This window comes from Neolamprologus brichardi, chromosome 7 (genome assembly GCF_056152115.1).
Source record: "Neolamprologus brichardi isolate AB-2024 chromosome 7, ASM5615211v1, whole genome shotgun sequence".
NCBI lineage: Eukaryota > Metazoa > Chordata > Actinopteri > Cichliformes > Cichlidae > Neolamprologus > Neolamprologus brichardi.
In genome coordinates this window covers 15,666,966-15,679,698 of record NC_142110.1, presented here as the reverse complement: position 1 = coordinate 15,679,698, position 12,733 = coordinate 15,666,966, and the positions used below count along the sequence as shown (strand labels likewise).

General features: G+C 42.9%; 1 protein-coding gene across 3 annotated transcripts; it reads left to right on the top strand.

Annotated features, from left to right (window-relative positions):
* Positions 1–736: 736 nt before the first annotated feature.
* Positions 737–12,519, top strand: LOC118453665 (long-chain fatty acid transport protein 2-like). 3 transcript variants are annotated; one of them, XR_015719245.1, is made up of 12 exons: positions 749–1,271; positions 1,415–1,624; positions 1,708–1,863; positions 2,114–2,238; positions 2,335–2,529; positions 2,627–2,717; positions 2,977–3,175; positions 3,248–3,345; positions 9,255–9,385; positions 10,405–10,553; positions 11,836–11,911; positions 12,001–12,518. XR_015719245.1 is itself a non-coding variant. In XM_087843196.1 (11 exons), exons 1-10 carry the CDS (start codon positions 812–814, stop codon positions 10,540–10,542), a joined length of 1,803 nt encoding a protein of 600 aa, XP_087699322.1. In that variant the 5' UTR covers positions 749–811; the 3' UTR covers positions 10,543–10,553; positions 11,836–12,519. The 3 variants fall into 3 exon arrangements, 2 of the variants coding, with proteins under 2 accessions (XP_087699321.1, XP_087699322.1); XM_087843196.1 differs by having other exon boundaries at positions 11,836–12,519; XM_087843195.1 differs by lacking the exons at positions 10,405–10,553; positions 11,836–11,911; positions 12,001–12,518 and adding an exon at positions 9,499–9,699 and having other exon boundaries at positions 737–1,271.
* The last annotated feature ends 214 nt before the right edge of the window (positions 12,520–12,733 follow it).

The following is a 12,733-nucleotide window of genomic DNA, read 5'->3' as shown; positions in this document are numbered from 1 at the left end:
AGCTACAGTTGTAGCCACAGCTGCCCTGGGGCAGACTGACATATCACGTTATCGGCCCCTCTGGCCAACACCAGTAGGCGGTAGGGTGTCTTGCCCAAGGACACAACGACCAGGACAGAGAGCCCGGGGAACGAACCGGTGACCTTCCGGTTACAGATACGCTTCCCAACCCCCTGAGCCACGGTCGCCCCAAAAACTTAGGACCACTGGGAAAAACATAAACTGGGGATCATAACGTTTAGAAAGTTTTGCTGTTAGGAGGGACTGTCAAAGCTGCTGTCCTGTTGGCGCTGCCTCAAGTCATAAAACAGAGGCCTCGACGAGATTTTCTGCAGCTTCTCACATTCAGAGCCAGGAGTAGGCTCTCTGTGCACACTCCTCTTTGTATGCACAAACGTCTCGGTATGAGGAGTCTTCTTAGCAATCTCATTATAAACAGTGAGATCAGAAACATCGGGGCTGAGACTGCCTAATTCCCCGATGTTGCTGGCTGATGCAGCGGACACAGAAAAGGGTTTCACTGGTTCCACTTTCCTTCTAGACAGTTATTGTTGATAGTCAGAGTATTTGGTGCTAGTTAAAGGGTTCCACTGAAGTTTTGCCTTGTGCCCCAACAGACTCACCAGAGGCTCTTGGCAAAACACATGAAAGCAGTATGTTATTCGGTAAATCATTGATGCAGCTCATCTGGTTGTTCTCTAGCAATACAAAATGCTTTTCAACCTTTGAAATTTCTCAGTGCTCCTCCTCCTGCTCCACATGCCATTTTATACCTCTGCTTTGTCTTCAGCAGGACAGCTGTGAGACAAACATGTTGGTCTGGACAGTGTGTGCGGCTTTGATTGCATGTGGCATTTTACTCCGCCATTCTTCCTTCCTCCAGGATGTCCAATACGTGCTCACTAAAATAAAAAGAAGGCGGTTCATCGTAAAGTGCGTGCAGACTAATTACTCAATCCTGGACCGCTTTTTAGAGCTGGTGAAGACACAGCCGCACAAGCCTTTCGTTTATTTTAAAGATGAAACGTTCACGTACCGGGACGCAGACGTCCTGAGCAACAAAGTTGCGAGAGCGTTTCTGCAGGCTGGATGCGTAAAAGAAGGCGACACGGTGGCGCTGTTCCTGGGGAACCAGCCGATGTTCCTGTGGCTCTGGTTGGGTTTGGTGAAGATTGGATGCGCTGGAGCTTTGCTCAACTCCAACATCAGATCCAAGTCTCTGCTACACTGCCTCAACTGCAGCGGAGCCACAACTCTGGTAGCATCTGAAGGTAGTACCTGCATTTCTGTCTGCTTTTCCAAGCGATGGAGACAGTAGAGAGCTCATTTACTCAACATTAAATAACCAGATAAATCCATAAATAAATAATCTGACAGGCCTGGAGTTCATCAATTATATGAAACAATTTTCTAGACTTGCTGGATGCAGTGAAGGAGGTGCTGCCCCATCTGCACGAACAGCAGATCAATGTTTTCATCTTAGCCGACAGATGTGAAGTTACAGGTGTGGAGAGCTTCATCGATAAAATGAATCAGGCTTCCTCTGAGCCTATACCCAAGGAGTTAAAGTCCCATTTAACCATGCAGAGTCCAGCAGCCTACATATACACCTCAGGGACAACAGGTAAACTACTTACTGAGATTCACGATGCATCAGTGAAAGAAACAGAAGATTCACCCCCTCAGCCTCTGGCTTGTCTTTAACAGGTCTCCCTAAAGCAGCTCTGATCACTCAAAGCAGAGTGTGGACCATGTCTTTACTTCTGGCTACATCAGGAGTGAACTCCAAAGATGTGATTTATGATACCCTCCCTCTTTATCACACCACCGGCTTCCTTGTCTTCACTGGGGCCATTGAGAGGGGTATGAACTCTTTAGATATATACTATTGTGTTTTTTAGATATATGATTGGTGTATGACTTTAGTTTTTTTTTTAAACCAATGTAATATAAAAACCATAGTTACATATATGTAACTATATGTTACATATTAGTTACATATATGTAACTAATATGTAACTATATGTTACATATATGTTGAAAAACCCAAAATTTTGACTACTTCCGCTGCTACTCTTTAAAGTGTGCTGTTGTCATCTATTGTTGTGTGCAGGTATTCCTGTTGTTCTGAGGAGTAAGTTTTCTGCTTCCCAGTTCTGGGACGACTGCAGAAAATATAATGTCACCGTCATACAGTACATAGGTGAAATTATGCGTTATCTCTGCAACACTCCACAGGTTTGTGCCAACACAGCACCAACATTAATACTACTGTCTCACACAGAAAGGTTTAGAAAACTAACAAACGCACGCTCTTCTTTTCTCTTCAAACAGAAACTCAGTGATAAAAACCACAAAGTCAGACTTGCAGTAGGCAACGGGATCAGAGCAGATGTTTGGAGGGACTTTGTGAAACGATTTGGGGAAATTCAAATCAGAGAATTTTACGGAGCAACTGAGGGAAACTTTGGTCTGTTGAATTATAGCAGCAAGATGGGAGCTCTTGGGCGACACACCTTCCTGCACAAGGTAAAGGTCCATGTTTCAGCTCACATTAAGAAGTAAAACCTGTCACTCATGAAGCAGTGTTTTAGCTTTTTTTTCTTTTTTCTTTTTAAATTTGCAGATGTTTTTTCCATATGCTGTGATCAAATATGATGGAGACAAAGGAGAGCCTTTGAGGGATTCTTCTGGTTTCTGCATGGAGGTTGAGAAAGGTGTGTTACTTCGAGCATGGTTATAACACCAAAGATTTTTTTTTTTCCTCAAGTTCTCACCCATGCATCTTTTCAAATGCTATAAACATTTTATATGCTTAAATCTACCCAGTTCATTTTCTCAGCCACAGTGTACCTCACCATGCACAAAATTAACGTTTAAAAGACTCAGAAATGCAATGTCTTTACAGCATGTCTCATGCATCTTGCCTTTAAAATATAACAACCCCAAATATGACTTCTCCCGTACTTTGATCAGGTGAACCTGGACTTCTGGTGACTAAAATAACAGCCAAAGCTCCATTCACTGGTTATGTGAGAGACATGAAGCAAACTGAGAAAAAGAAGCTGCATAACGTCTTCAAGAAAGGTGATCTGTACTTCAACACCGGCGACCTGCTGCGCATCGATGAGGATAATTTCATGTACTTCCACGATCGTGTTGGAGACACATTCAGGTGAGCGCATGTTTTGAAATAATGCTTAAAAATGTGAGCTCACACAGAGCACTGAAAACAAATTGTCAACAGATGGAAAGGAGAGAACGTAGCTACAGCTGAGGTGGCCGACATCCTTGTGCTGACTGACTGTGTTAAAGAAGCCAATGTTTACGGAGTCAAAGTGCCAGGTACATGTTGCTGCTCCAAAATCAAGAACAAAATGTTCAGAACAATGTACACCACACTTAGTTTGTTTAGTCAATCAGTAATCAAATTGTTCCACAATCAAGCATTTTTTTTTTTAATCTAGATCATAGGTGTCAAAGTCTGGCCAGTGGGCCAAATTTGGCCCGCAGCCTAATTACATTTGGCCCGCGAAGCCATACCAAATTACTATTAGAGCTGGCCTACTGGTATTATACAGCTAATGTATATATTGTTTAGTATTAAGCTTTGCTTGTTCCATATTCAGTTTTTCAGCAAAACGTATTTGAGTCCATAAGAAAAGATTCATTCTTAAATCTGGAGGAAGATTTTTTTTTTTTCAATAAATATTAACGTTAGCCCGCGACTTTGTTCCAGTTTTGAATTTTGGCCCACTGTGTATTTGAGTTTGACACCCCTGATCTAGATCAAGATTTTATTATTATTATTATTATTTTTCTCTCCAGAAGATTGTACCTCTATTTCAATATAGCTTATTTAGAGTAGTAAACACATGGGGTAAAGGATATACAGTCAAAGAGTTTGTGCCATGGTGGAATGCACCTCGCACACTACTCGGGCAGCTGGTGCGGAATACAGGGATATACTGGTAAATATTACTTGGCAATAAATCTAAACAACAACAAAAGTAGGAGTTGAGTTTCACTAACTGCCAGGGATTGGTCCAAATAAGCTTCAACTGGGACACATGAAAAATATTGTGAATTTTCATGTTAGCAGCCCATCTGGTAGGATCGGGTGGGAATCCTGTTAGCCAACTGCTCATTCTGCTCCTTTTGTCCTAAGGAAGGCGGCACGCCACCAGCACAGACAGAAAAGAACAGACAGTGTCGTCATCAACCCAGTGTTTTGACTTTTGTACTTTTTATTAATCAATCAAAGCTTTATTCGCCACATGCAGGTTGCCCTGCAGTAAAATGTAAAATGGGACACCCCCCCCCCCCGACCTTACACACACAACACAGACATTACATGGGGATACAAGTCGGAGATCGGTAGCGTTACAGAAAAACACTGAAATGTACACTACAATGGGAAAGTACAAGAGGGAAAAAAAGACCTCTACTCATGCTGTGCTTCCATGGCAGGACAGCATGAGAACAGGAAACAAAAAAACTCCTCTGCACAAAAAGCACATAAATGTCCACAGCACAACATTGTGAAGGACATGACAAGCCACGGGATTGGGTGGGGGGTGAGGAGTAATCCGAAGCGAACACAGCAGCCGCCCTGCACAGCGCTACCATTCCAGCGCGGCACACAGACCCGCCGTGTTCCCCCGCAGGAAACAAGCATCGAAGGCGTTTGGAAAGGGAGGGGGATGATACACATACACTTACACTTATCAGTGTAAGTGTATGTGTGTGCGTGTCCAGAGTTCAGCTAAGACAGTGTCCTTCGCCCTGCCAGGCTAAGTAAACAGTCTACCAGCCAACCCAGGTGGCCTTTCATGGAATGGGAAGGAACAGACTAAACAGTCGTTATCAGGGTGTTGTTGTTCAGCTCCAGCCTTGCAGCTGGCGCCAAAGGGGTATCCGCATAAGTGATGGTGATTTTTACTTTAGTGCGAACAGCTCATAGGAATTTCAAAGCCGTTCTACAGTCCAACACTGGTCTCTCAATCTCCCGTTGGAGAGCCGCGAGCTTCGCCATTCTTGCGTTCTGTGATATTGTCATTTCTTGTGCTCAAGGAGCCGATTTCTGAGAACTCACGGCAGTGTGCCTCCCCGAGATGTCATCCAATTTGCACCCAGGGATGTTATTCTGGGCTAGCCCTTCCGAGATGTATCCAGTCTGCAGTCAGAGATCTTATTCTGAGTATTCACAGCAGCTGTAGCCTCTCCAAGATCTTATCTGTGCTGACTCGATGAGCCCATTTTGAGAAACATACGCCTCTCCCATCGTTCCAATCCCAGCGGGCAGCCTTGTGGGGGTTTGAACAGCCGGTTCCGCTTTCTTAATTCTTCGATAAGTCAGGGCCCAGCAAGCTTCAATCAGCCAGAACCCTGTTACCATGGTTCCGAATAGGTAGATATCTTCAGCACTCAGGCTCACCAAGCCCAAACTTCTCGTTGAAAGGGGTGTCAATTGCATTTAGGGACCAGTTGATCCAATCCATAATTCCTCTTTTAGGTTTTAGAGAACAGACTGTGAGAGAATGTTCCAGGGAAAAGGAATAAAAAAAAAAAAAAAACAAGACAAGGACATGAGGAGCTAAGCAGGGAAGATAAGGGAGAGGAGAAAAGTGCGACCGCCTTCACTGAGAGCCAAAAAGCCATTATGGTTTTTGCCTGCAAGTGTTTTTGGTTTTGGTTTCCATACTCCCTCTGTTTTGTGTCTAGTCTGTGTTACTGAGCCTGCCCTGGTCCCATGCCTGTGTGTTCCCGTCACTTCCTGTTTTACTTTGACAGTCTGTGCTATACGTTATTGTGTCTGGTTTTGCTTCCCTTGTCTCGTTGGCTCCGATTTATTCCAGCTGTGTTTCCCTCCTGTCTCCCATTCCCTGATTGCTCCCTCTGTGGATTTAAGCCCTGTGTGTTCCTTGGTCTGTGTCACAATCTCCTTCATCTCATGCTGTGTTTTGTTTGCCTGCCTTGCTTGTCAAGTTATTTTGGGTTTTCAGTTGAATTATTTTGTGTTCAGCAGTAAAGCTGTTTTGAGTGCACTTTTTGACTCCGAGTCTGCACTTTCGGTAGCTGAGTGATGCCTTGAAGGGAGAAAGTGTAAATATCAACACTTCAGAGTTCTTTTGATTCCTCAGAGGCATCCGATCAGATCAGATGTAAAAACAGATAAAGAAACCCTAATGGACATAATACACCCCTTCCATTGCCCAAGGACGGACGTCATCCACTCTTCCAATGGATTATCAATTCCAGATATTCATGCATTTATTCTATTTGTTAATTTTCTTAAATGATGTTCTGAATCTTCCCAGGGCTCTAGTTACAGAACCATCCGGCGTCGTATTCTTAAGAATGCAAGTGCAGCACATCTCTCCAGACATTACACCCCCCCCCCCCCCCCCCCCCCCTTTTACCCACTAGGTGTCAGCTCTCTTAGTTGTCCCGCTTCTTTTCCCTCTTTGTCCCTCTGTCCCCCTTTAACAGGTGGACCATATATGGGATGACTGTTGTGTTTGGGCAATTGTCATAACATAAAAATCATAGACTATTACTAAAGCTAATTCTCAGATCTCCCATTCTGGTTGTTTCCTGCTTTCACCTTTGTGCTCAGACTAGAACCTCTGTCTGAGGAGCTTTTGACCTTCTTTACAGTTAAACAGCTAATCTTCCGGGACGGGCGATTCTCTGTGCTCTTCTCCTCTTCTTTTTTCAACGTCAGGGGTTAGACTACCCTTCAGTTCGTTGCATAGATCAGGGGATTTATTTGCCCCTTGGCTGGGATCCATGTTTCTTTTGGGGTCACAGCCATGTTCCCCTTTCTTGGCCAGACCCTCCTTGGTCTGGTGCTTCTGGATTTCCGCCAACCCCTTCACGGTTATTGCTGTGGTCCTGGGATCCTCTCGAGTTGACTAGCAGGAGCCCAAACGGCATGACCCTTGACCCCAATTGCTGTCTTGGCAGTCCCGGTGCGAAGGATCCTCATACCTCCGTGTCTGCTCCTTCCTCTGTAAAAGACAGAAAAGGCAAACACCTCTCTGCCTAGAGCATTTCCTACAATATATCAGTCCACACAGTCACGCCGAACGAAGCTTATGACCTTCAGAAGACTGAGTGCCGACTTTCATGAGCACATTTGCAATATGTGTATGAAAATGATTATAACCGCTTATTTTAGTAAAAGAAATCAAAAAAATAAATCCTAACATTTTCCTTCCTTGCACACGTTCTAACATGTGAACAAAAAGAAGAAAGAAAAAAAAAAGTTTATAATGTACGTTCTATGTGCTAAGGACTGCGGATTTATTAGAACAGTCCTCGTTGGAGCTGGAGCCTGAGTAGAAGTTGTCTGTAAAGCCCAGGTTAATAGGCGCAAAAAAGGTTTATTCCACAACTCCCAAGATGTAAAAAACAGCAGCGAGCAGGGTTTTGGACACCTAAGCCCACCACAGGAACCGGACAGGAGATAATGCGATCCAGGAAATGCCGTCGGCTGTGATGGAATGGACCATAACCAACTTGAGAAGCCCCTGAAGAAAAAGTAAAGCAAGCTTTAATTGTGTTGTCCTTGGGTCATTTTTTTTGTCCCTGAGGACCACAGGTGTATGAAAATTCAGCTATCAGCGAATAGTTATCAGCTATTTTGAAACAAAAAAAGACACTTTGTATCCATAACAAGAACTCCATAACAGCAGATGGACTGTACAACAGAAAATACAAATGCTATTTATGGTCTCCTCACAACAATGATAAGAAAAACAAACTAAGCCAATATGGCATGTCTGTTAATACAGAGACACACATGTTAATGTGATCTTTGGTCTCCTACTCATGAGAGAAGAAGAGGCAGCTGTGCAGAGTAACGACAGAATAAATCCACCTTTGTGTCTTTTTCCATCCTAGACAAACTGCGTCCCTTCTCAGCTCAACACGAAACGCGTAATAATTTCTCTCAATACGGGACGATTCCGTTTGTACGGGACGGTTTGCAACTCTACTAACTAACCTTATGAACAAAATAAAGATCAGTAAATTCATAGCATCCACCCAGCTGTATAGAAACTCTGTCATGCTAGCTAGTATGCAGTACGAGTTATTGTAACTGACTGTAAAAAGTCAGCATAACAAAAATAAACTCTACCTAAACTTGGTTTATATCTGACCCAGATAGACTGCAGGTCATAACTTCTTACCTGAAGTTCAGTTCACCTGACACTCGGACCGTCGGCTGCCTCGGGTCTCTCCTCCTCCTGCTTCCCCTCTCCCTCATCCACCTGCTGGCCTCCACCACTTGTTAATTTTACTGAATTTGTGGAAGCTCCGCCACAGCCAAAAAAAAAAAAAAAAAAAAAATCATTGGCCCACCGAGCAAATGCCTGGTATGCCCGATGGCCAGTCCAGCTATGGTCGTGCCATCAGTTAACTCTTCGCGTGCCAACTGTGGCAAAGGGTTGTTTTACATACTAAACAAATTCATATGTGCTGAATTTAACCCTTACCAGGTTCTAAAGTCACTTAAATACAACTTCTGCCTTTTTTATGTTTGAATGATTTATAAGTCAGTGTTAATGTCATCACTAATGCAAACCTCTGGATTCAAGATGTGGACTTGGGAGGCTTAGTGCATTTATTTACAGTGAATGTTCAAAAATCTGCACAGAGGAGAACGCAATACGCTAAAGCTTTACAAACGCAGCCCTACAATTTGTCAGGTAAGAGATTTAACAATCAGGCATCAAATGAACGCCTTCCTTCTCCTTAAGTAGTGACCAGCTGATTACAGGATTACCAACAAGTGAGCTCATCATCACAGGCATGATGGACTAAAAGACAGGATGCAGAGGAATGACCTGTCCTTGTATCAAAAAGTGTGTATTTTTTCTCTCTCTCATGCACGCGACACACACAAAGGATAGAAGCAGTGGAGAGAAAAATGGGGAGCCAGCACAGGAGGACTGGAGGACCATGACAGTCATATGGCTTAACAAACAAAAAAAAAACATTCCTCTTAAAATGGTCAGAGATAAGAACTGGACTAAAAATGAATGAGAAAGCAGCCAATGTCTAAAGAAAGAGTTTGACAGATCTTAAGGAAGCCTGGAAAACTACTGCATAAGAACAGTTGACAAAATCAGAATGTGAAGAGATGAGTGGTGGCTCAAGACTTTTACTCAGTACTGACACTTTTAATTAGCAATACTGAACTTCAGTTAACTCCTGTTTTGTGATTGTTTAACTTTTGTCTTCAGGCCAGGAGGGAAGAGCCGGGATGGCTGCTGTTACTTTGATGGATGGACTGAAGTTTGACTCCACGGTTGTTTTTAAACATGTTGAGGACTTCCTGCCGTCCTACGCCAGGCCACGCTTTATGAGGATTCAAGTATGTTTACTCCAGTTATTTTACACTTTTTTTGCATTTGTGGTTAAGCCTCTTTGTTGCTCACATGATTTATTTTATCCACTAATAATTGGTTGTACTGTGATTCATTACAGAGGTCACTGGACATTACAGGCACGTTCAAGCTAATAAAGACAAAAGCAGTGGAGCAGGGCTTCAACCCAAATGAAATAACAGACCCACTCTACTTTCTGAATGAAAAAGAGAGGAATTATACTCCACTCACGCCAGATGTATTTGATTCAATTGTAGCAGGAAATATCAAAATATAAAGTGATTTTACTTTTTAAAGGAAATAAAATCACCTTTCACGTGTAAGCAAATCATTTTTTTCCATTTCTCTCCTTTTTTTTCCTTTTTTTTTTTTTTGACAACTCTTTTTGATTCGTTTTACTGTGCTCTACAAAACCATTGTAACACAGTTATATAACAACAACCTTTTTTTTTCCTCTTATAGATCTAACTTTTTAGCTTTAACTATTGCCCTACAACATCAGTGTTAACAGGTGTAGCAGGGATTACACTGGGTGTTTGTGGTTTCTGCAACACAGGCACATTAGCAGGTTCGTGCACGGGTGAACTTAAAGGAATCAAATGCATGCGATTACGCCTAACAGTCCCTTGTGGTAACTCCACTGTGTATGATCGTGGTGTAGAGTGATTTTTGGATAACAGTGCCTGGAGTTTTGACATCGGTCACCCAAACCTTGTTTCTCATCGCTGAAGGAATGACAAGCCGTGTATCTTTTAGCAAAAGGCCGTCTTGTGAGTGTGGCTCTGTCAGGCCAGTAATTTCTCAGTAAAGGCTCTTGTTTTGCATGTTCTGGCCAGCCTTGGGTGCACATGTCCATGACGCGAGCACACACACTGTCACTTTTCAGTTGTTCCTTCAGTGTTTGCATATAGGAGGAACTGACAGGCGTGTTTGTTACAATACTGTCCACTTATATGTCTTTGTTTTCCATTAGCTCTTTGTCTGACATGTTCACTGGCTTTTTCAGAGGCGAGCGGGACAAAGTATCTGCTGTCCAGAGCGATTTCCCTGGGGCGTACTGCACATTGTACGAGTAACGCATGAGTCTCATTCTGAATCGCTTGATCCTGGATGGCAAGAGATCCAGAGCTTGTCCTCCCAGTAAGGAAACGAGAGGTTTGTGGTCCGTTTTGAGACAAAAATGTTTACCAATCAGGAAATCGCTCAAATGCCCATGTAGACTAGACGCCAGTGCCTCTTTTTCTACTTGTGCGTATCGTGGTTCAGTAGGAGAAAGGGACCTCGATGCATACGCCACTGGTCGCCATCCTTCTTCCCACAGCTGCAAAAGAACACCTGCGAGACCAAAGGATGAAGCATCTGCTGATACTTTAATGTCTCTGTTGGGGTCATACATTACGAGCACTGGGGGTGAGGTCAGGGCATCTCTTAATGTTTTGAAAGCTCTCGCTTGGTCAGTTCCCCAATACCATGCATCCTTTGTGGAAAGAAGATCTCGCAGGGCTTTGTCTTTTTCAGCTAAATGGGGGATGAACTTGCCCACTTGATTCACCATGCCCAGAAAACTGCGCAACTCGGACACATTAGTTGGCTCCGTCATTTCTGTAATTGCCTCTGTTTTCATCGTCATTTGGCATTTCGTTTTCACCTTCCCCTTCTCCTCACACTCGGCAGATGTATGGAGTCTTACAAGTCACACAGCACTTCTGACACCATGTGTGATTCTTACTCTGAATCTGAATAAGTACGCGGGACCACTGTGTGCCGTAAGACCAACTCTTTACTCACTGTATTACCGCCTCCCGGCATGCATTGCCAGTGCGTAACACGTAATTACGCAATCGAACAATAAACACATAGTGCTCATACAACAAATGTACCAGGGACAATTATGAATACACCAGTTTCCATCTAAATATAATATACCATGTTCTGACTGAGGGATTTCTGAATCAAAGTAAGATGTACAGCTCTGCTATCACTTCCGGCATGTGAACAAAAAAGGGACACATGCACACAAACACAGAGACGGACACAGGAGGACCTAAGGGGAACCTAAATGGACAAGGAGATTACACATGACAAATAGGGAAGACGACGGAGGACAAAGACATTGCTGAAACACACAAAGGGCGAGGGAGACTTAAAGGAGACTTGACAGACTTGCACACTGAAGACACGACACCATAACCGACATATTAGGGAAGACACAGACCTGGGATGAGCCTAGACAGATGAGAACGAAATAGGGAAACAGAGCTCACTATCAACAGAACTAAATGAAGCCTAAACTATACAAACAAGAACATCATAATACAAAAGGGACATGAAATTTAAAATGCTAGGTCCAAAAACCCAGCCCATGACATCATGCTTTGTCCTGTAGTGTGTTTGTCATGTTTCACATGTTTTGTGATTGTTTAACTTTTGTCTTCAGGTCAGGAGGGAAGAGCCGGGATGCAAATTATTGAGATGACAGCGTTGCACTTCTGGCTGCACATTTTAATGACAAGGTGTTTTAAATGATCTTTGCCTTCATAATAATTTTATTAAAGCTGTGATTTCATACACACACCCTCCATATCCATATCTATATCCATAGAGATCGTCTGTAATCCCTGGGCAACAGCAGCAAGTTGTGAACAGAGTTAAGCTTCCAGTAAATTGTGGATAACATAAACCCAACATATAAACTGTTTTGTTTTGTATCTGATTTTTCTTCTTCTTTTGGTGTAAAGTTGTTTGTAACTTGTGAATTTTGACTCGAGGGTGAGTCATCTCAAGAGTAACAAATCTTTTGATGCATGTTTAAAGATTTGTCAGTGTTTAAAAATTTGTTTGAACATCTATAAATCTGACCACACACACACACAGTAATAAACTATACTGCTAAAGTAATAGAATAGACTGGAATTTAGCCTGCATTTGTTTACACAAGGCAATAAAGCAGTAAGAAACATACATATTCACTAGAGTTAATCAGGAACGTCCTCTACTTTGTCATTGTGTAAACTCCAGCCAGCAGCAGGTTACGAAATCCTTCTGACATCTTTGAAGCTCAATAATTAACAGCTTCTTTCTGGCTTTTCTGGCACACAACTTCTCGTTACTATTACTAATATTTCCACAACAGATACATGTTAATTGGAATTTATACAGTTGATAATGGATGATAATGGATTGGATTTATATAGCGCTTTTCAAGGCACTCAAAGCGCTTTACAATGCCATTATTCATTCACTCTCACATTCACACACTGCTGGAGGCAGCTACAGTTGTAGCCACAGCTGCCCTGGGGCAGACTGACAGAGGCGAGGCTGCCATATCACGCCAT